The following is a 21,089-nucleotide window of genomic DNA, read 5'->3' on the forward strand; positions in this document are numbered from 1 at the left end:
ACAACTAAATGAAGTGGACTTAGGCAACATTCCAGAAAAAGAATTCAGAATAATGATAGTGAAGATGATCCAGGACCTCGGAAAAAAAATGGCAGCAAAGATCGAGAAGATGCAAGAAATGTTTAACAAAGACTTAGAAGAACTGAAGAACAAACACCTAAAAGAATTAAAGAACGGACAAACAGAGATGAACAATACAATAACTGAAATGAAAAGTACACTAGAAAGAATCAATAGCAGAATAACTGAGGCAGAAGAATGGGTAAGTGATCTGGAAGACAGAATGGTGGAATTCACTTCCACGGAACAGAATAAAGGGAGAAGAATGAAAAGAAATGAAGACAGCCTAAGAGACCTCTGGGACAACATTAAACACACCAACATTTGCATTATAGGTGTCCCAGAAGGAGAAGAGACAGAGAAAGGAACCAAGAAAATGTTTGAAGATATTATAGTCAAAAACTTCCCAAACTTGGGCAAGAAAAGAGCCACCCAAATCTAGGAAGCGCAGAGTCCCAGGCAGGATAAACCCAAGGAGAAACACACCAAGACACATAGTAATCAAACTGACAAAAATTAAAGACAAAGAAAAATTATTAAAAGCAACAAGGGAAAAATGACAAATAACATACAAGGGAACTCCCATAAGGTTAACAGCTGATTTCTCAGCAGAAACTCTACAAGCCACAAGGGACTGGCACAATATATTTAAAGTGATGAAAGGAAAGAATCTACAACCAAGATTACTCTACCCAGCAATGATCTCATTCTGATTCGATGGAGAGATCAAAAGCTTTACAGACAAGCAAAACCTAAGAGAATTCAGCACCACCAAACCAGCTCTACAACAAATGCTAAAGGGACTTCTCTAAGTGGGAAAAACAAGAGAAGAAAAGGACCTACAAAAACAAACCCCAAACAATTAAGAAAATGATAATAGGAACATACATATCGATAATAACCTTAAGTGTGAATGGATTAAATGCTCCAACCAAAAGACACAGGCTCGCTGAATGGATACAAAAGCAAGACCCATATATATGCTGTGTACAAGAGACCCACTTCAGACCTAGGGACACATACAGACTGAAAGTGAGGGGATGGAAAAAGATATTCCATGCAAATGGAAATCAAAAGAAAGCTGGAGTAGCAATACTCATATCAGATAAAATAGACTTTAAAATAATGTTATAAGAGACAAGGAAGGATACTACATAATGATCAAGGGATCAATCCAAGAAGAAGATGTAACAGTTATAAATATATGTGCACCCAACATAGGAGTACCTCAATACATAAGGCAACTGCTAACAGCTATAAAAGAGGAAATTGACAGTAACACAATAATAGTGGGGGACTTTAACATCTCACTTACACCAATGGACAGATCATCCAGACGGAAAATAAATAAGGAAACACAAGCTTTAAAAGACACAAGAGACCAGATGGATTTAATTGATATTTATAAGACATTCCATCCGAAAACAGCAGATTACACTTTCTTCTCAAGTGTACACAGAACATTCTCCAGGATAGATCACATCTTGGGTCACAAATCAAGCCTTGGTAAATTTAAGAAAATTGAAATCATATCAAGCATTTTTTCCAACCACAACGCTATGAGATTAGAAATAAATTACAGGGAAAAAAACATAACACAAACACATGGAGGCTAAGCAATGCATTACTAAATAACCAAGAGATCACTGAAGAAATCAAAGAGGAAATCAAAAAATACCTGGAGTCCACTGACAACAAAAACATGGTGATCCAAAATCTATGGGATGCAGCAAAAGCAGTTCTAAGAAGTTTATAGCAATACAGTCCTACCTCAAGAAACAAGAAATATCTCAAACAATCTAACCTTACACCTAAAGGAACTAGAGAAAGAAGAACAAATGAAACCCAAAGTTAGGAGAAGGAAAGAAATCATAAAGATCAGAGCAGAAATAAATGAAATAGAAACAAAGAAAACAGTAGCAAAGATCAATAAAACTAAAAGCTGGTTCTTTGAGAAGATAAACAAAATTGATAAACCTTTAGCCAGACTCATCAGGAAAAAGAGGGAGAGGACTCAAATCAATAAACTTAGAAATGAAAAAGGAAAAGTTAAAATGGACACTGCAGAAATACAGAGCATCATAAGAGACTACTGCAAGCAGCTCTGTGCCCATAAAATGGACCACCTGGAAGAAATGGACAAATTCTTAGAAAAGCACAACCTTCTGAGACTGAACCAGGAAGAAACAGAAAATATAAAGAGACCAAACATAAGTGCTGAAATTGAGACTGTGATTAAAAATCTTCCAACAAAAAAAAGTCCAGGACTAGATGGCTTCACAGGTGAATTCTGTCAAATATTTAGAGAAGAGCTAACACCCATCCTTCTTAAACTCTTCAGAAAAATTGCGGAGAAAGGAACACTCCCAAACTCGTTCTACAAGACCACCATCACCAAAACCAGACAAAGATACTACAAGAAAAAAAAAATTATAGACCAATATCCCTGATGAATATAGATGCAAAAATCCTTAACAAAATACTAGCAAACAGAATCCAACAGCACATTAAAAGGATCATACACCATGATCAAGTGGGATTTATCCCAGGGATGCGAGAATTCTTCAATATATGCAAATCAATCAATGTGATACACTGTATTAACAAATTGAAGAATAAAAACCATATAATCATCTCAATAGACACAGAAAAAGCTTTTGACAAAATTCAACACCCATTTATGATAAAAACTCTCCAGAAAGTGGGCATAGAGGGAACCTACCTCAACCTAATAAAGGCCATATATGACAAACCCACAGCAAACATCATTCTCAGTGGTGAAAAACTGAAAGCATTTCCTCTAAGATCAGGCATAAGACAAGGAAGTCCACTCTCGCCACTGTTATTCAACATCGTTTTGGAAGTCCTAGCCATGGCAATCAGAGAACAAAAAGAAATTAAAGGAATACAAATTGGAAAAGAAGAAGTCAAACTGTCACTGTTTGCAGATGACATGAGAATACATACATACATAGAGAATGCTAAAGATGCCACCAGAAAACTACTAGAGCTAATCAATGAATTTGGTAAAAGTTGCAGGATACAAAATTAATGCACAGAAATCTCTTGCATTCCTATACACTTAACAACAAAAGATCAGAAAGGGAAATTAAGGAAACAATCCCATTCACCACTGCGATAAAAAGAATAAGATACCTAGGAATAAACCTACCTAAGGAGGTAAAAGACCTGTACTCAGAAAACTGTAAGACACTGATGAAAGAAATCAAAGATGACACCAACAGATGGAGAGATATACCATGTTCTTGGATTGGAAGAATCAGCATTGTGAAAATAACTATACTACCCAAAGCAATCTGCATATTCAATGCAATCCCTATCAAGCTACCAATAGCATTTTTCACAGAACTAGAACAAAACAATTCACAATGTGTATGGAAACACAAAAGACCCCGAATAGCCAAAGCAATCTTGAGAAAGCAAAACGGAGCTGGAGGAATCAGGCTTCCTGACCTCAGAGTATACTACAAAGCCACAATAATCAAGACAGTATGGTACTGGCACAAAAACAGAAATATAGATCAATGGAACAGGATAGAAAGCCCAGAGATAAGCCCATACACATACAGTCACCTTATCTTTGATAAAAGAGGCAAGAATATATAATGGAGAAAAGACAGCCTCTTCAATAAGTGGTGCTGGGGAAATTGAACAGCTACATGTAAAAGAATGAAAGTAGAACACTCCCTATCACCATACACAAAAATAAACTCAAAATGGATTAAAGACCTAAATGTAAGACCAGACACTATTAAACTCATAGAGGAAAGCATAGGCATAACAACACTCTTTGACATAAATCACAGCAAGATCTTTTTTGACCCACCTCCTAGAGTAATGGAAATAAAAATAAAAATAAACAAATGGGACCTAATGAAACTTAAAAGCTTTTGTACAGCAATAGAAACTGTAAACAAGATGAAAAGACAACGCTTAGAATGGGAGAAAATAATTGCAAACAATTCAGCAGACAAAGGATTAATCTCCAAAATATATAAGCCGCTCATGCAGCTCAATATTAAAAAAACAAACAACCCAATCAAAAAATTGGGCAGAAGACCTAAATAGACATTTCTCCAAGGAAGACATACATATGGCTAACAGACAAATGAAAAGCTGCTCAACATCACTAATTATTAGAGAAATGCAAATCAAAACTACAATGAGGTATCACCTCACACCGGTTAGAATGGGCATCATCAGAAAATCTACAAACAAGAAAAGCTGCAGGGCTTCCCTGGTGGCGCAGTGGTTGAGAGTCCGCCTGCCGATGCAGGGGACACGAGTTCGAGCCCTGGTCTGGGAGGATCCCACATGCCACGGAGCAACTGGGCCCGTGAGCCACAACTACTGAGCCTGCGTGTCTGGAGCCTGTGCTCCGCAACAAGAGAGGCCGCGATAGTGAGAGGCCCGCGCACCGTGATGAAGAGTGGCCCCCGCTCGCCGCAACTAGAGAAAGCCCTCGCACAGAAACGAAGACCCAACACAGCCAAAAATAAATAAATAAAAATTAAAAAAAAAAAAAAAAAAAGAAAAGCTGCAGAGGGTGTGGAGAAAAGGTAACCCTTTTGCACTGTTGGTGGGAATGTAAATTGATACAGCCACTATGGAGAACAGTATGGAGATTCCTGAAAATAGAACTACCATGTGACCCAGCAGTCCCACTATTGGGCATATACCCAGAGAAAACCTTAATTCAAAAAGACACATGCACCCAGTGTTCATTGCCACACTATTTTCAATAGCCAAGACATGGAAGCAACCTAAATGCCCATCGACAGACGAATGGATAAAGAAAATGTGGTACGTATATACAATGGATATTACTCAGCCATAAAAAGAAATGAAATTGAGCTACTTGTAGAGACGTGGATGGACCTAGAGACTGTCATACAGAGTGAAGTAAGTCAGAAAGAGAAAAACAAATATTGTATATTAACGCACATATGTGGAATCTAGAAAAATGGTACAGATGAACCAGTTTGCAAAGCAGAAATAGAGACACAGATGTAGAGAACAAACGTATGGACACCAAGAGGGCAGAGCAGGGGTGGGGGGGCTGTGAATTGGGAGATTGGGATGGACATGTATACACTAATATGTATAAAATAGATAACTAATAAGAACCTGCTGTATAAAAAAATAAATAAAATTCAAAAAAAAAGAAGCAGTGCTTTGGGGCTACAAATTAATTATTACAACATGCAGGAAAATAACTTAAAACTTCTGGGGATTCTGTAATTTGTAAATAAAATTTTATTTCAATGTGTATGTGTCTAAATATATTTGTTTATTTCTCTTTAACTTACTGCTTTTATTTTTCTTTAGCTGAGATTTATAAATGCTGCTTATATGCTTTTGTTAACCTCAGAAACATGTTCTATTCCTAATCATTTGTGTTGGTGTTAAGATAAATATAGGAAGTGAAAGGCTCCCTTAAAGCATACTAAGCCTTTTTTCTACTTGTGAGCAAATTGCTAGTGCTTCTGCTTGCCTAGATAATCTTCAGCTTGCTATTTCATTGTTCTTACTACTGTCTGTGCTGAGTTCGCAGTTCTTGAAGAACTGTTGAAAACTCAAAGGCAAGAAGCAGAAATTCATTCCCAACTTTAATCTTCTTTTCAATTGTTCCCTTTCCTACAGTGTTAAGGAATGATCATAGCTCTTTTTCCAGGGAGAGTACCCTATATATTCAATTTGCCTGAAGGGAAGAATTTTTCTGGAAGTGAAAAGTGGTATCTGTACCTTTGACCTAGATATGTTTATGAACTAAGGTTTACAAATCTCTTAATTTCCTTTCAGCAATAAAATATATAGTTAAGTGCTTTCCTCCTGGTTCAGTGATCAACTCACAGTCTTCAGATTAATAATTATCAATATTATAACCTTAAGGTTTTATAGCATTCTAGAAAATCTGCTATAGAAAAAGTTCTATAATTTTCTGAACAGCAATGACTTTCCTGTCATAAAATCTTTATATTTTCATTCACTTTTTCAACATCTCTTTTAGGAATTGTACTGTGCACCTACTATGTACAAAACATTGTATACTCTTTATCAGTTATTCCAATTTAATGTCTTTAGATCCGTTTATATAGAAATTATTGTAAAGGTTAGAAAGTTGAACTACATCAGTGTTTTTCAAACTCATTTTCTATAACCCATGGTAAAAAATACTACATTGCATCCCAACTCACACAAACTCAGTTACATACAATAAAATTCACAGAAAATATTTTTCCTTCCTATATGTAGTGCCTTCCAATGTTCTCTATTTTCTTCAATTTGATTATGTTATTTCATAATTCAAAATGCTGTTCACAACCCCCTAAACTGATTTCATGACCCACTAATAAGTTGTCCTCCATAGTTTGAAAAATTCGTGGACCATTGACTTAAAATTTTCACCTTTGTAATTACACAGATTTTTAAAGTTATGTTGCCTACAAATTATTATTTATCATTTTTAGATCTGGGTTGCTTAGCACTCTGGTTGGAGAGAAGTCTGTGACTCAGAGATGGGAGGTAAGTTCAGTGAAAATGTAAGCTTCCTTCGTAATTTGTAGCTAGAAGGTATAAGTCATACACTTAAAAGTACTTTAATAATTTATAAAATGTATACCATAGAAAAAAAGTTTTGTTTTTGTTTTTAGGGGGAAAAAATGCTTTATTCTGAAATCTGCAAGAAACTGTCCTTTACCTCATTTTGCATATAAATTTTTAAAATTGAATGTAGCGGAAATAATTGATTGCTTTAAAATGAATCTATTTATCTTTCCCAAGAGAGGTGAAATCAGCAACTTTCAGTATTTGATGCACTTGAACACTTTGGCTGGCAGATCATATAATGACCTCATGCAGTATCCTGTCTTCCCCTGGATCCTTGCAGATTACGACTCAGAGGTAAATTTCAAATCATTTTGTGAAAGTGGAACACATTCTCGAAAGTAATTAAAAGATACTGCAGTGGCTCAAATGATTTATATGCTTTATAGTTTAAGTTCTCAACGGGCACTTACTCCCAAGAAGATGAGAAGAGCTTTAGCTTAGACTTGTACAAAGTTTGGATACTTGATGAACTTCTTGGATTCATGATATCTATTGAATTTCCTAAAGTGCTAATAAATTTGTATCCACTGGAGGATGTCCCTGTCCTCTACACTGCAGCCAGCAGGAACAAATCTAATTGAGTCATTCCTCAGTTTTAAATTATTGCATACATCATCATCACAATTTGGAGAGAATTTTTAAACCTCAGTATAGCACCCTTCACAAAGTAGCTGATACGTAGATATCCCTCCTGTGCTTCGAGGACCGCTGTCCTGGGCTACCCCGTTCTCTCTCCGCAGCTCTGCCTGTGCTCCTCTCCCCGCCTGCACTTCTCCCCATGCCCATGCACATCTTCTCTCCCGCTGACAGGTTCCTCTGGCTAGCTGTATTTCATCCTGCAGGACACGCTCCAGTATACCTCCGGGGAGCCTCCTGTCCTCCTCTTCCTTCTTCCTCTGTTCCCACACTGCCTTGTAGCTGTATCATGCTGCTTTCTTTTACAGCATGTTGTAGTCATGATTTTTGTCTGACCGTGCTCAACTGTGAGGTCCTTAAAAACAAAGACTATCTTACGTAGCTCTTAAGTCCCAACCTCTAGAGCAGGGGTCCCCAACCCCCAGGATCTGATGCCTGATGATCTGAGGTGGAGCTGATGTAATAATAATAGAAGTAAAGTGCACAATAAATGTAATGTGCTTGAATCATCCCAAAACCATCCCCCCCCCCCCCGCCCTGGACCTTGGAAAAATTGTCTTCCATGAAAATGGTCCCTGGTGCCAAAAAGGTTGGGGACCGCTGCTCTAGAGCAATGCCCGGTACTTAGTAAATACTTTAATCTTTGTTGAAATAACCAAAAAAAGTATAAATGAGGTATTTTGCATGTAGATTTTCAGAGGGCAAATACTAACTTGACTTATATTGGTAAATGTGGATCAGTTTCTCCTGTTCAAGACTTTTAAAATATAAGTTGGCAAAATTGGTGGGCCATGATGCCCTAAAAAAGGACACAAATTACGTATCCCATGGGTATGTACTTCAAATTTCTACTTTTAAAACCCTCAGGAGGTAAATTTTGGTTTCCTTTTAAATACATGAATTAGGTCAGCTAGAAATGAGCTTTTAAAATAATCTCTGGTAGACTGAAAGAATCCATCTCATTTGGAAGTCACTTGATCTGGTATGATGTCTTCTGGAGGTGAACAAATTACTGAGTGCTCTAGTTTATTTCACTGCCCTTTCACCTCTAGGAAGAAAATGCTCAGAAGTGAAGTTGGAGTGAAATGGGGGAGAGGGGAAGAGAACAAAAAGGAGATTTGATCCTCCAGTTATGTGGGTGGCAGAGGATAAAGATGAATTGGAGCTTTTGTGTCCACAGTCTCCTGCTGTGCCCTTGCCAAGACTGGGAAGGGTTTTCCCTCTTATTCCTCATCTCCAAACCTGGATCCTGAGTGCCTTCCTCTGTGATCACTTAATTTCCAAAACAGTTGTCTTCAAGCCGAACCAATTAACAAACTGCCATATGCCTGTCTGTAAAATATGGATAGCCAGTAGGTGCATGGCATTGTCTTGGAGTCCAGTTCTGCTGGTGTGACCCCACGGATAATAGCACATTTACAGATCATCATTGCTATAGCCATTGTGTCTACATTGGTGAGAATAGAGGATGTATAGTAATTTGGAATTGGGTTTCGTTTTGTATTTTAGGAGGTAGATCTTACTAATCCCAAGACATTTAGAAACCTGGCTAAGCCAATGGGAGCACAGACAGATGAACGATTAGCTCAGTATAAGAAGCGATATAAAGACTGGGAAGATCCTAATGGTAAGTAACTTTTCTTGTCATGGGACTTTGTACCCAAGTTTCAAAAGTAAGCCATTATTTAGTGGTCTGACATCCTTCCATCTTTCCCCAGATTGCTTATATATCATTATATCTATATATGTTGCATATGCACACTTATACACAACTATCAGAGTAGAAGAATGAGGTTTTGCATGCCAACTGATGGCCATGCTTAGAAGGCATTTTTTAGGTAGCTTGTCAGGTACTGGCAGAAAGCAAAGTATGTCTGCTTTGACTAGGGTAGAAATTCACCATCATAACATGCCATTATCTCTAATCGTGTTTAGGCCAGAAACTAAACTTTCCTTTATTGACTCTTTTAATTTTTTTAATTGAAGTATAGTTGATTTACAGTGTTTCAGGTGTACAGCAAAGTGATTCAGTCATTCAGTTTTTTCAGATTGTTTTCCATTATAGGTTGCTTTAATTTTATTGAGGCACTTTTTAGAACCCTTTTGCATTAAAAAATTATAGTTGACTACCTTCTAAAATACTACAGTTTACCTACTTATGTTTTTTTATGTTTAATGTTTATCATGTGTCCCCTTCAAACAGGCAAACAAAAGAGAAAAAAACTAAGCCTAACTATATTCCCTGTGTGGAATCCTTTCTTTTTCCTGCAAGGAGAATATGTAATAAAAATTGCGTAATATTCGAAGACAACGGTTTAGAGAAATTTATACTGTTGAAAAGCCAGAACCTAATAAAAAGTCGCTATATGTCAATATCTTGCTTTAGTCAAAGATGATTTGCTATTAAGGATTACCTGTTACAGTTAGCCTCAAAACATGAATTGCTAGATGTGCTCAGTTTGGGGGAAAGGCACAGAATTATATTAAACTGGATAACTGCCAAATATATAAGTGAGAGGTTGCAGTGTCATCATAAAGTTTTCATGCTGCAAATGCCAGTGCTAATTGCACTTAGTGTCACAGTTATCACATACGTTAGCATTTTCAAGTCTATTGATGAATGCCAATTTTATTTTTCATATTACTTTCATTTTCAATTATGCTTTAATTTTCTTGGCAAGGCGAAACTCCAGCCTACCACTACGGGACCCACTATTCATCTGCAATGATTGTGGCTTCGTACCTAGTAAGGATGGAGCCCTTCACACAGATATTCCTAAGGCTACAGGTAAAACTCTTAAGTTTAGAATTTTTGCATTTTATTCAAGCCTTTTATTTAAGATTGTTGCTTTTTTCTTTAATGTTGTTATCTTGCCTGACAAGAAGCCCTGTGAAGTTTTTAGTCACAAAAGTAGTCAAAACATAGTGAAAGTGGAATTTCACTGAACCAAACTTGATAAATAAACTGGAATTTGTTTACACTATACAAGTGCCAGGGTCCTTTAGTCAAATAAGCAAGTAGCATATGCTTTCCAGCCAGGTGTATGGAATTCAGCCTTAACTGGTTGAATTCAACAAATATTTAAAAAAGAGTAATACTGTCTAGCTCATTTGCTGTCTTCCGTATTGTAATTGCCTTTCTCCACATTCTCTTTCATTTATTCAGCAAATATTTATTGAATAGTTACCGTATTCCAGGCACTGGTCTAGGTGCTTAGAGATATCAGTGAATAAAGACAAAAGTCCTGCCTTATGGAATTTATATATTTTAGTTGAGGGAGACAGACAAACATAATAAGTATATCGTAAAATGTTTTAGAATGTGATAAGTGCTATCAGAAAAATGTAGATCAGGGAAACGGAATGGGAAGTACGGGAATGGGAGGTGGAGGAGGACATGATGGTCAGAGTAGGTCTCCTTGAAAAGGTGATATCTGAACAGAAACTTGAAGGACGTGAGGGAGTTACTGGTGCAGATATCTGGAGAAAGTATGTTCCAGGCAGAGAGAATGGCCTGTGAGGGACCCTGAGTCAGGCATATCCCTGAGATGCTTGAGGAACAACAGCAAGGAAGCCAGTATGTCTGGAGGAGAGTGACTGCAGGGGAAAGCAATAGGGGATGAGGTCAAAGAGCTAGCAGGGGCCAGATGGTGGTAGGCCTTGGTGGCCATTGTATGGACTTCAGCATTTTCACACAGTGAACTTCATTGTAAAGACAAACACACTGTGTCCCCTCAAACACAGCATAGGGAGTTTGATTGAGGAAGGGAGTGGTGTTATCTGTGAGGCTGTGTAAGCAAAAGAAATCCCTTTTCTATTTAAATTTGTTTTATCAATCTATAACTTTTTGATCACCTTCCAAGTTCTCCACTTAATTCTCATTGGTGTGAGAACCTGAATGTCATGTTAATTTATCAAATTAGTCAAATACATATATAAACTGAATATTTCCAACTGTAGATGGCTACATTAGAATCTTTTTTTTTTAGGAGAGCATTATCAAACAATGGAGGAACTCCTCGATTTCCTTATAGTCTTGCCCTCTCTAAAAACTGATCTTTTTTTTAAATGACTTTTTAAAGTCTTTGTACTTGGATTTCACTTTGATACAGAGCAAGAGCACCCTTGGTAAGGAGTACCCCGAAAAGAATTAGATTAATTTTCTTTCTGTGATTATTTAAAATTTTGTGTATTTAACGTAGGATGATGGGAAATTGAATTGTCACCAAACATATTTACTTGGGTTTCAAGCCCTTGAGCTTGGAAGCTGTGAGGTGGGAGTGGTTCTCTAACAGAAAGGTGCCTTCTCGTTCTGCCCACAGGGAGGCCACTTTGACCTGGCTGACCGGATGTTTCACAGTGTACGCGAGGCCTGGTATTCAGCATCAAAGCACAACATGGCAGATGTAAAGGAACTTATCCCAGAATTTTTTTACTTACCAGAATTCCTGTTCAATTCCAACAACTTTGATCTAGGTATGTAGCACTATGGCACTATCTTAGGATCGTTAGCCAGGAAAAGACCAACAGAAATAAGTCAGTTTTCTGACGACTGTCTGTAGTACACACTGACAAGAAAAGATTTTGTTTCCAGACCAAACTTGGATCCACTCACCCAACATGCAGCAAAGCCAATCTACTGACACTGGGTCGGTCATGGTGAAGGGAAAGGACAGCACTTATTGCAGGGCCAAGCAAGGAGAATGGGCAGTTCATGCCGAAAAGGCCTGAACTCCCCAGTGATGGCTTTCAGAGGAGGGTTTTTAAAGAGTGTGAGGGAGAGGGTCACACGATATGCATTCAGCTTGTGCACAAGTCTACGATTGGTTGACAGTGAGGGTAACAGGGTGATGTTTTGGGAATATCAGTCATCAACCTTCTGGTTCCAGCTGGTCTGGGGTCTGTGTGCTGGTGGTCAGCATGTAGTTAACTTTGTCCACCTGGTGGGGGTTTTAGTATCTGCAAAACAGCTCAAGGACATGGCTCAGGATATTGTCTGTAGCCCTCGAGGAGGAACTAAAGGTCCTTGACTTTGCTCTATGGCTAAACTAATATTATTTTGTCTTGCTTGAGTGTTTTCCTTTGTTTCTGCATTTTCTTACTCCTCTGATTAAATTTACTCTTTGGAACTTGGGGTAGGCCTAGGAGGCTAAACCTTTTCTGCAAACAAGAGGCAGGGGACATGTTGGGGGGCAGGGGAGTATTGTTCTTGAGAAGGCCTTGCAGGTTCCTGCTTGGTTTCTATTTCCTTGTGAGTTTAGCTGCTGCTAATTACAACTGGGTGTATGAGAGTAAATATAACAAAGGAAAATAGATTTATGCCCCCAAATAAGCTGTTTCAAACCTATAGTTTTGGGAAAAATTAAGAATTAACAGATGACATCTAATGGTCAGAATATCATCATTTATTTCAGTGAAAACAAAGGTGAGGTGAAATTTTGTTTGAAAATTAATATGATTGAAACTCACAGCCAAGAGTGGCATATACATATTTTTCATGTATTGTTTAAATCTTTTGTATTTCCTGAGGCATTCTCAGCTTACATGCTAATAAAATTTAAAGTTAGAATTTCAGAATAACTTTAGGTAAATCCCTTTCTTCATCCTGTTAGAGTACTATTTTCTAGAAAAACAGAACCAAAACAACACTTATAAAAAGGAGAGAAATTTCCTTGGTACTCTTCTCTCTTTATATTGTCCAGCAGTTTCAGGAAGTAGATTTCACCTTGGCTACAGTTTCTTGGAACACAGTTTGCTGATCTATGTTTCTGAATATTTATTTTTACGACATATCAAAATTCTGTTGTTTCACTTTAGAATATTAGTGCCAGATATTGTTCTGTTTTCATACTTTCTTCATGCCCTGTATCATACTGTATTTAAGAGTTCAACATATTAACCATTACTAGGGCTTCCCTGGTGGCGCAGTGGTTGAGAGTCCGCCTGCCGATGCAGGGGACGCGGGTTCATGCCCTGGTCCGGGAAGCTCCCACATGCCGCGGAGCAGCTGGGCCCGTGAGCCATGGCTGCTGAGCCTGCACGTCTGGAGTCTGTGCTCCGCAACGGGAGAGGCCACAGCAGTGAGAAACCCGCATACCGGAAAAAAAAAAAAAATTACTATACTACCTCATAAAATTCATTAATGGAAAATTCAGGGAATATTCATATCCAATATATTTTGAGTGTTTTTTCTTTGTAATATAATTTTTATTTATTTAATTGTTCATCAGCAGCTTGAACCTTGTGAAATTGTAGCTCTAGGTGCAATAGGAAAGGCAGTAAGACTCTCAATAGCCCCAGCAAAAGGCCTGAAATTGAGTCTCATTACCTCTGATTGGGCCTGGAGCTCACCCTTGAGCAGCTAAAGACATCAAGTTCTAACACTTAGAGTCGGAGGGAGTGGCAGTTCCTCAAAGAAATAAAGTAGATGGTGAACAGGGAAAAACAACAAATGTGTGCACAGCATTTGAATATGAATGCACTTTAGTGTTTTATTATGTTCACTTATAATTCACCTTTGGAGAATGCTACTTTCTTCCCTAGGGACACCACTTTCAAAGAGACAGATAACGGAGAGGTGCAGAAAGAAAGAGATACCCCAATATTCCAGAAACACTCAGTCCGTTATAATAATCTATGTCACAGAAATGTTCTAGCCAGACTACCTAAAAACCCAACCGAATCATCTATTTTTAAATAAGTAAATAAAAGAAAGGTCATGTATGTTTGTCATGCTCACCTTCGTAACAAATCATCTTCCCTCTTTGAAATCACACACGTTAAAAAACGCTATTTGCATGTAAGAGCTAAAGCTATAAAACTCTTAAAACGTAGGGGTAAATCCTCATGATCTTGGGTTTGGATCAACAGCATAAGCAAAAGCAACAAAAAAAGATAAATTGGACTTTATCAAAATTTAAAACTTCTGCATCCAAGGGCATTATGAAGAAAACCTACAGAATGGGAGAAAATATTTGCAAATGATGTATCTTATAAGGGTCTAGTATTCAGAATATAAAGAACTCTTACAACTTAACAGCAATAGGATAAACAACCCAGTTAAAGGGGCAAAAGACCTGAATAGACATTTCTCCAAAGAAGTTATACAGATGGCCAATAAGCATACGAAAAGATCATTAGTCATTAAGGAAATGCAAGTCAAACCCACAGTGAGGTACGACTTCACGTTCACTAGGGTGCTGTGATTAAAAAAAGCACACAAACAGAAGATGACAAGGGCTAGTGAGGATGGAGAAAGTAGAACCTTTGTATGTTTCTGATCAGAATGTAAAATGGTTCGGCACTGTGGGAAGCAGTTTGGTAGGAAATGTTGAATTGCCATATGACCAAGCAATTCCACTCCAAGAACTGTCCAAAAGAACTGAAAACAGGGACTTAAACAAAGACCTGTACATGCACATTCATTGCAGCCTTATTCACAATAGCCAGATGGTAGAAACAGCCCACATACCTATCAATGGATAAACAAATTGTGGAATATACATATAATGGAATATTATTCAGCCATAAAGTGGTATGAAATAATGATAAATGCGACAACATGGATGAAGCTCAAAAACATTGCACCAAGTAAAAGAAGCCAGACACAAAAGGTCACATAATGTATGATTTCCACTTACATGGAATGTCCAGAATAGGTAAATCTAGAGAGACAGAACACAGATTGGTGGTTACCAGGGGATGGGAGTAGGAGTGGGGAGGAATGGGAAACAACTGTTTGATTCATTTAAGATTTCTTTTTGAGGTGATGAAAATGTTTTAGGACTAGATAGAAGTGGTAGTTGCACAATATTGTGAACGTACGAAATGCCACTGAATTGTTCACTTTAAAATGGTTGATTTTATGTTATGTGAATTTTACCTCAGTATAAAAAAAATCAAACAAAACACTGTTGGTCTCTCTACCCAGAAAAGATGGTAAATGATATAAAAGAAAGAGCACTTAGGTTTTTTCCCCTGGCTCTGGAGCAATTAGGTTTTTTTGTCTGGTCTTCTTATCTTTGTAGCCTTGTATATACATGGAGGGGAACTGCAGAGTAGCAGAATCAGACCAAGACTTTTCTACAGACTGTTCCCTTTAAATGACATTTTAAAATTATAGATAGTGCTGGTAAAATAAAATTATATCACACAGTATTTAGGGATTATAAGCCAATTTTTTTTTTTTTTTCGGTATGCGGGCTTCTCACTGTTGTGGCCTCTCCCGTTGCGGAGCACAGGCTCCGGACGCGCAGACTCATCGGCCATGGCTCACGGGCCCAGCCACTCCGCGGCACGTGGAATCCTCCCAGACACGAACCCGTGTCCCCTGCATCGGCAGGCAGACTCTCAACCACTGCGCCACCAGGGAAGCCCTATGAGCAGAATTTTGAAAAGTAGTTTATATCTCAAGTAGCCTGGGGATTATTACGTGCTTCTTTTTATCAAAAAAATTATTACTTCTTATTCTTATTAGGCCTAGAGGGCATTTCAAGGAAGGTGAGGTAAGGGCCTGAGAGAGGGGGGAGGGGCTGTAATAACTTGATTGTTTTATTTTTTTCTTAAGTTATATGGTAATTTTTCCAACTAAGTCAAGACATTCCTTTAAACAATAAACTGATTTTTGTATCTCTCACTTACATCACATTGTGAAGAAGCCATCAAATTGCAATGATGAAAACAAGATTATTTCTAAAGGAAATATTTTTAAAGGCCCTTACTTGGAAACTGCCTTTTGTGTTCTAAAATGTGAACAATTATACTTCCCTATGAAAATTTATAATTCAGCTTTTATCTAACCAACTGCCATTAAGCTAATGAGTCAACATTATTTAGAGTCATTTTTTACAGTGACCATCTGATTTGTGCCTAGGAGAACTCTATAAGCTAAAGTTAACTTTTTGATGTTATTTCGAAAAGAAGAAAAAAACCTGTTTCCTCAGTTGCCAGTCCCATTTAATGTGTTTTGTTGTCAATACATTTCATAGCAAACGGTTTCTTTAATATTTTAGAGATTATCTGGCTATGACTTAAAATAACAGTTTACATGGAATAAATATTACTTTGTTATAAATTATTTAAACTTCCCCCCGCCCCCGTAGCCACATAATCTTCCCCAAATTTTTTTTCTGTTAAATGATATAACAGCCAAAAGTTATATTGTTTCAGATTTTATTTTATTTTTTTAATGAGAATCCTTACAGCAAAATACATGTGGGTTCTACAGAGCTCTCTCAAGAATTTAAGAATCAGAAAGATGAGTGAACACATGTATTGCAAATATTTCTAGGAGACTGTGGTACTTTTATTTTCTCTTAAGCCAAGAGAGCATTCAGACTGAAAATGGCTGAGGAGTTAGATACCCTTTCCATAACCTCTTCCATGTGAATGGCAGACCAGACAAGAAATTCAGTACTAGGTAACTGCTATTGACTCACCAAGCTTAAAGCATTCTGGAAAAGCCTAAATGAACAGTTTTTGAGAAATTGCTAATGGTCTTACAAATGAGTGGTCTTAAGGGGCTTAAATTGATTTGAGCAGTTTTTCCAAACTCAAAACAGTAGACCCATAAAATGTTTCATTCCTGTCGTCAGTTAAGTTTCAGAAATGTTGTATCTAATGTCCTTCCTAGAGAAGAGCAGTGCCTCCAAGGAGTCTTGCAGGAAAGACACGTGTTTAAGCTTGCATAACTCAGCATTTCCTGAAGTCATTTGCCAGCGGGAGCCCCTCAGTTTTGTTAACACTCAGTAAATTTCTCCGAGGGAGTGCTCGGAGGAGTCACCTTGGGGAAATACCAGAGTAGATATCTCTGAGGGTCCTTTCTGTGGTAAAATTTTATAGTCCTGGTAATGAAACTAACCCACTATTTCTCTGTTACTTTACTATTTTTCTCATTCTTTTATTTTCTTTTTAATGTATCCAATTACACAGGTTGTAAACAAAATGGCACCAAGCTTGGAGATGTTATCCTTCCACCCTGGGCAAAAGGGGACCCACGAGAATTCATCCGAGTGCACCGTGAGGTAATGGCTGTACGCTCTGCAGTTGAACTGAGATCTCACTGGGTCACTGACCACAGTACAAAGAGAGGACCTTGAGCAATGTATCCCCCACGTGTTTAAGTTACTAATGTTGTTCACATGAATTTTAGTTATTCTGGTTCCTATAGACCACTGGCGAATTCTTTTACTTTCTTAGGAAGTAATAAAAGCCAGCCAGCGACTGAACCTGTGTTTTGAAATTACAGGCTTTGGAATGTGACTATGTGAGTGCCCATCTGCATGAGTGGATTGACTTAATCTTCGGCTATAAACAGCAAGGTCCTGCTGCAGTAGAAGCTGTAAATGTCTTCCATCATCTTTTTTATGAGGGGCAAGTGGATATCTACAACATAAATGACCCACTAAAGGAGACAGCCACCATAGGGTTCATTAATAACTTTGGTCAGATCCCTAAACAGGTATGGATGTTTTTTCCTTATCATTGATATTTTCTGTTACATTTTTTTAAGCTCTGTAATATTTCTATAGATGGTAGATGACCATATAATAATTAAGTTTAGACAGTTTTTAATTAAGAACCATAAATATCACCCAGTAGTTTCAGTAGGTCCCTAGATTATTACTTTCTCCTCCCTTTTACAGTCCAGATAAACAGAAACTTTACTGGTCAAAGAGCATTTTTCCTCGCAGGCTAGTGCTTTCCTGTACCCACACAGTTCCTGGCAGGAAGACGGGAAGAGCATGGTCAGGGAAGCAGATGTGGCCTTGGAGGCCACAGGTTACACAGAGATGGGGTTTCATCCCACGGCCAGTAAAAAACCAATGCTGACTTTAAGCATTGTCATATAAAGTCGTATTTAGACTTTAAAGATCCCTCTGGTCACAATCTTACACATGCACATACTGTAGGGGAGCCAGATGAGGAGGAGGAAGCTCTCACAGTGGTTCAGGGAACAGACAGATAGCGGCGGTTTGGATTCGATTATTGGTGTAGGTCTGACAAGTGCTGGGGTGTGAGAGTGCACACCATGGTAATTCCTAGGCCCAGCCCTGCCACCAGCTGCTCCAACCACTATCTGGAACCTGGCGAGGAAGACCCAGACCCTCTCAGCACCCAGATGCTGTAGATCTCTCACCTTGGGCAGTGAGCGAACCTCTGTTAAGGGAGTTTGTCCCTTCCTCCATCTTTATTGTCTCAGGCACACCAGGAGGGCAGGGTGCACCAGAAGAAACTGCAGCACAGTGGAGAAGGCTAGCTCTGCCGCCCGTGCAGACCACCACCTTTTGCCTAGTGCCCTGGCCTCTGCATTCTGGCCCTGGCTCTCCTTCTTTGTTCCTGCTTCAGACATCTCTCCTGGAATCCCTCTTCTTAGGTTAACCAACTTTGAGGTTTCCAGGGTTGACAGTTGGGAACACAGAACAATGGCAAGTCTTAGTTCATGGAAAAGCCGTGATAGACAGCGGGACACCCTGTAACTGCGCCACTTACAGGGTAATCTGACTCCCCAATGCAGGAACCATGTGTACTTTTAAAGTGAAATGCTTGTTGATAAACTCTAATCATAGCAGAAGAACCTTAGCCATGTTTTTGAGGGTTACAAGTGCGGGAACCGTGTTTCATACCTTCTGGGAAACAAATACTCTGAACAAAAAAATCTAGACACGTGCACTGTTGCAGGATTTTTGTTCCACTTTTGAGTTTAACAGGCAGATCGTCTGGGAGATAGAAGAGTTTGGATACTAACATATTTCTAGGACATTGCAGGAACTAATAGAGAGTACTTCCAAGTGTAACCATCCTAGAAACAGCTAAGCTTTGTGATCACCATATTGATATATCCTTATATACGCTGGCCTGGCCTGCTCTGTCCTCAGGTCCTTGTAAAGTTCTTCAGTAAATGTTCTTTCATGAACATGCTTTAAAGTATGTGGGTCTTTTTATAGAACTTCAGAGTCTTATCTCATTATTAACATTTATGAGAAATAACAGAACCCTGATCCTAAGCCTTGTATGTAGATAAAATGAGAATTATATGTTTAAAGTTTTGGGAGCCTAAAATCTATATCTTTCTCTATACAAAGCATTTTTTCTATTTTTTCTCCTGGAAATCCAGCATGTCAAATTCACAGAGTGTGATGGTGTTGTAGTCATCTTAAATCTCATTTCATCTAAGGTTTTACAGATATCTTCTTCAAATATCAATTGTCCATCAAAAAAGAGTCTGCCTATTTTGATGATCTATGGTATTTTAAGAACAGTCATCTTAAATGTATATTAAGACTTTTCAATTCTTTAGAAATACTGAACAGAAATGCCAAAGATCTTCTTTTCTTTTTTTCCTTTACAACATTGAAAAGTAAAAAGAAGACAACAATGCTCACACTGTCAGCAAATTAGTAGCACCTAAATGATACGGAAATGATGTCACATACAGAAAGCCCATGTTGGAGCCAGAAGTAACCCAGTTAGAGAGTATGGCTGCCTGCCCTCAGTGGCACAGAATGGTATCGTGCTCTAAGAAATTGGTTAATTTTTAAACATCGCTGGAAAATAGTTGTCAACCTACTGTCATTTGAGGAGATTAATTTCCTGTTGAAAAATTCTCATGAGCTCAGTGTAGCATAGAGCATGCTGGTAACCCAAGCTTTTGTGTAGGAGTCCTGTCCCCACTGACTGCGGCATGAGGTCTCTGGCAACCTTCTGAGCCTTTTTAAATTTCTTTCCTCAAGTGTCAAATGTGATAATGTGATACCTAATGGTTGTTGTGAAGCTTAAGTGAAATAACAACAAAATACCTGGCATATAAAAGGGCTTAATAATTGTTAGCTTCAGTATAAAATGTGTCATCTTCTCTCATACCAGTTATTTAAAAAACCTCATCCACCGAAGCGAGTCAGGAGTCGACTCAACGGAGACAATGCAGGGATCTTGGTCCCACCAGGATCTACCAGTGACAAGATCTTTTTTCATCATCTAGACAACTTGAGGCCTTCTCTAACACCTGTAAAAGGTAAAATGGCAGGAAATAAGCTTTTGATTCATGAGTCTGTGGGATTATTTAATAATCCTAGTTTAGCAATAATAAATTTGCTTCTCAACAATAGCGTAATTTGTAATAAGTGGTAAATCACCAAATACTTGTTAGATTCTCCTTTTCCTTTTCTGTTTTCTTCTTTGGACCTATTGGATTTTGCATCAAAAAGAACCCAACAAGTTTCTCCTCTCTGCTAGGATAATGAAATCTCTAATATACCAAACCTTATAGTTCAACTTTATATTCTACATGTAGAAAAACTTCTGTCATCTTCATTTACACACGTTCCACCAATTTAGAGCAGTAAGAAGACTGCGCTTTTAATATGCCAACTAAAAGCCTCTGTCTTTTATCTAATGTTATCTTCAGTTATCTTAAATTACTTTTCCAAGTAGATTTTTTTAACCTTGTGTAACCAAAAGTGGGGTCCAGCTGCTTGCCTCTCAAAAGCCAATAAAGAGGCAAGGTTGGCGGAAAGGGAAGTTTACTTTATTTTGGATGCCAGCAACTGCGGGGACCTGGGGGGGACTCCTTTCCAAAGGCAACCCCCCAACCCCGGCACTGACAACCAGTGGGCAAGAGCTTTTGTAGATGGAGGGAGGGGGCTACATGCAGAAACAGCACAGTCAACTCTAACAGTTATCTTGAAATTGCTCGTGCCGTGGTCTGACCAGCATCATCTTGATTGTTTTAAGTACAATTAATCAGTTCAGTTCCAGGGTTGGTT

At 38.3% G+C, this 21,089-nt stretch overlaps 1 protein-coding gene across 2 annotated transcripts in view; it reads left to right on the plus strand.

The window, feature by feature from the left end:
* WDFY3 (WD repeat and FYVE domain containing 3) overlaps window positions 1-21,089 on the plus strand; it is a gene marked incomplete at both ends in the record, with an annotated part of 173,774 nt that overhangs the window by 135,753 nt on the left and 16,932 nt on the right. For both annotated transcript variants that reach the window (XM_079701144.1, XM_079701145.1), the window contains 8 exons: window positions 6,552-6,606; window positions 6,865-6,984; window positions 8,836-8,953; window positions 10,008-10,114; window positions 11,649-11,802; window positions 17,257-17,348; window positions 17,573-17,785; window positions 20,191-20,338. In XM_079701144.1, the coding sequence (XP_079557270.1) occupies window positions 6,552-6,606; window positions 6,865-6,984; window positions 8,836-8,953; window positions 10,008-10,114; window positions 11,649-11,802; window positions 17,257-17,348; window positions 17,573-17,785; window positions 20,191-20,338 (1,007 nt within the window). The remainder of the gene's footprint in view (window positions 1-6,551; window positions 6,607-6,864; window positions 6,985-8,835; window positions 8,954-10,007; window positions 10,115-11,648; window positions 11,803-17,256; window positions 17,349-17,572; window positions 17,786-20,190; window positions 20,339-21,089) is intronic.

Source organism: Hyperoodon ampullatus (genome assembly GCF_949752795.1).
Source record: "Hyperoodon ampullatus genome assembly, chromosome: 1".
Taxonomy (NCBI): Eukaryota; Metazoa; Chordata; class Mammalia; order Artiodactyla; family Ziphiidae; genus Hyperoodon; species Hyperoodon ampullatus.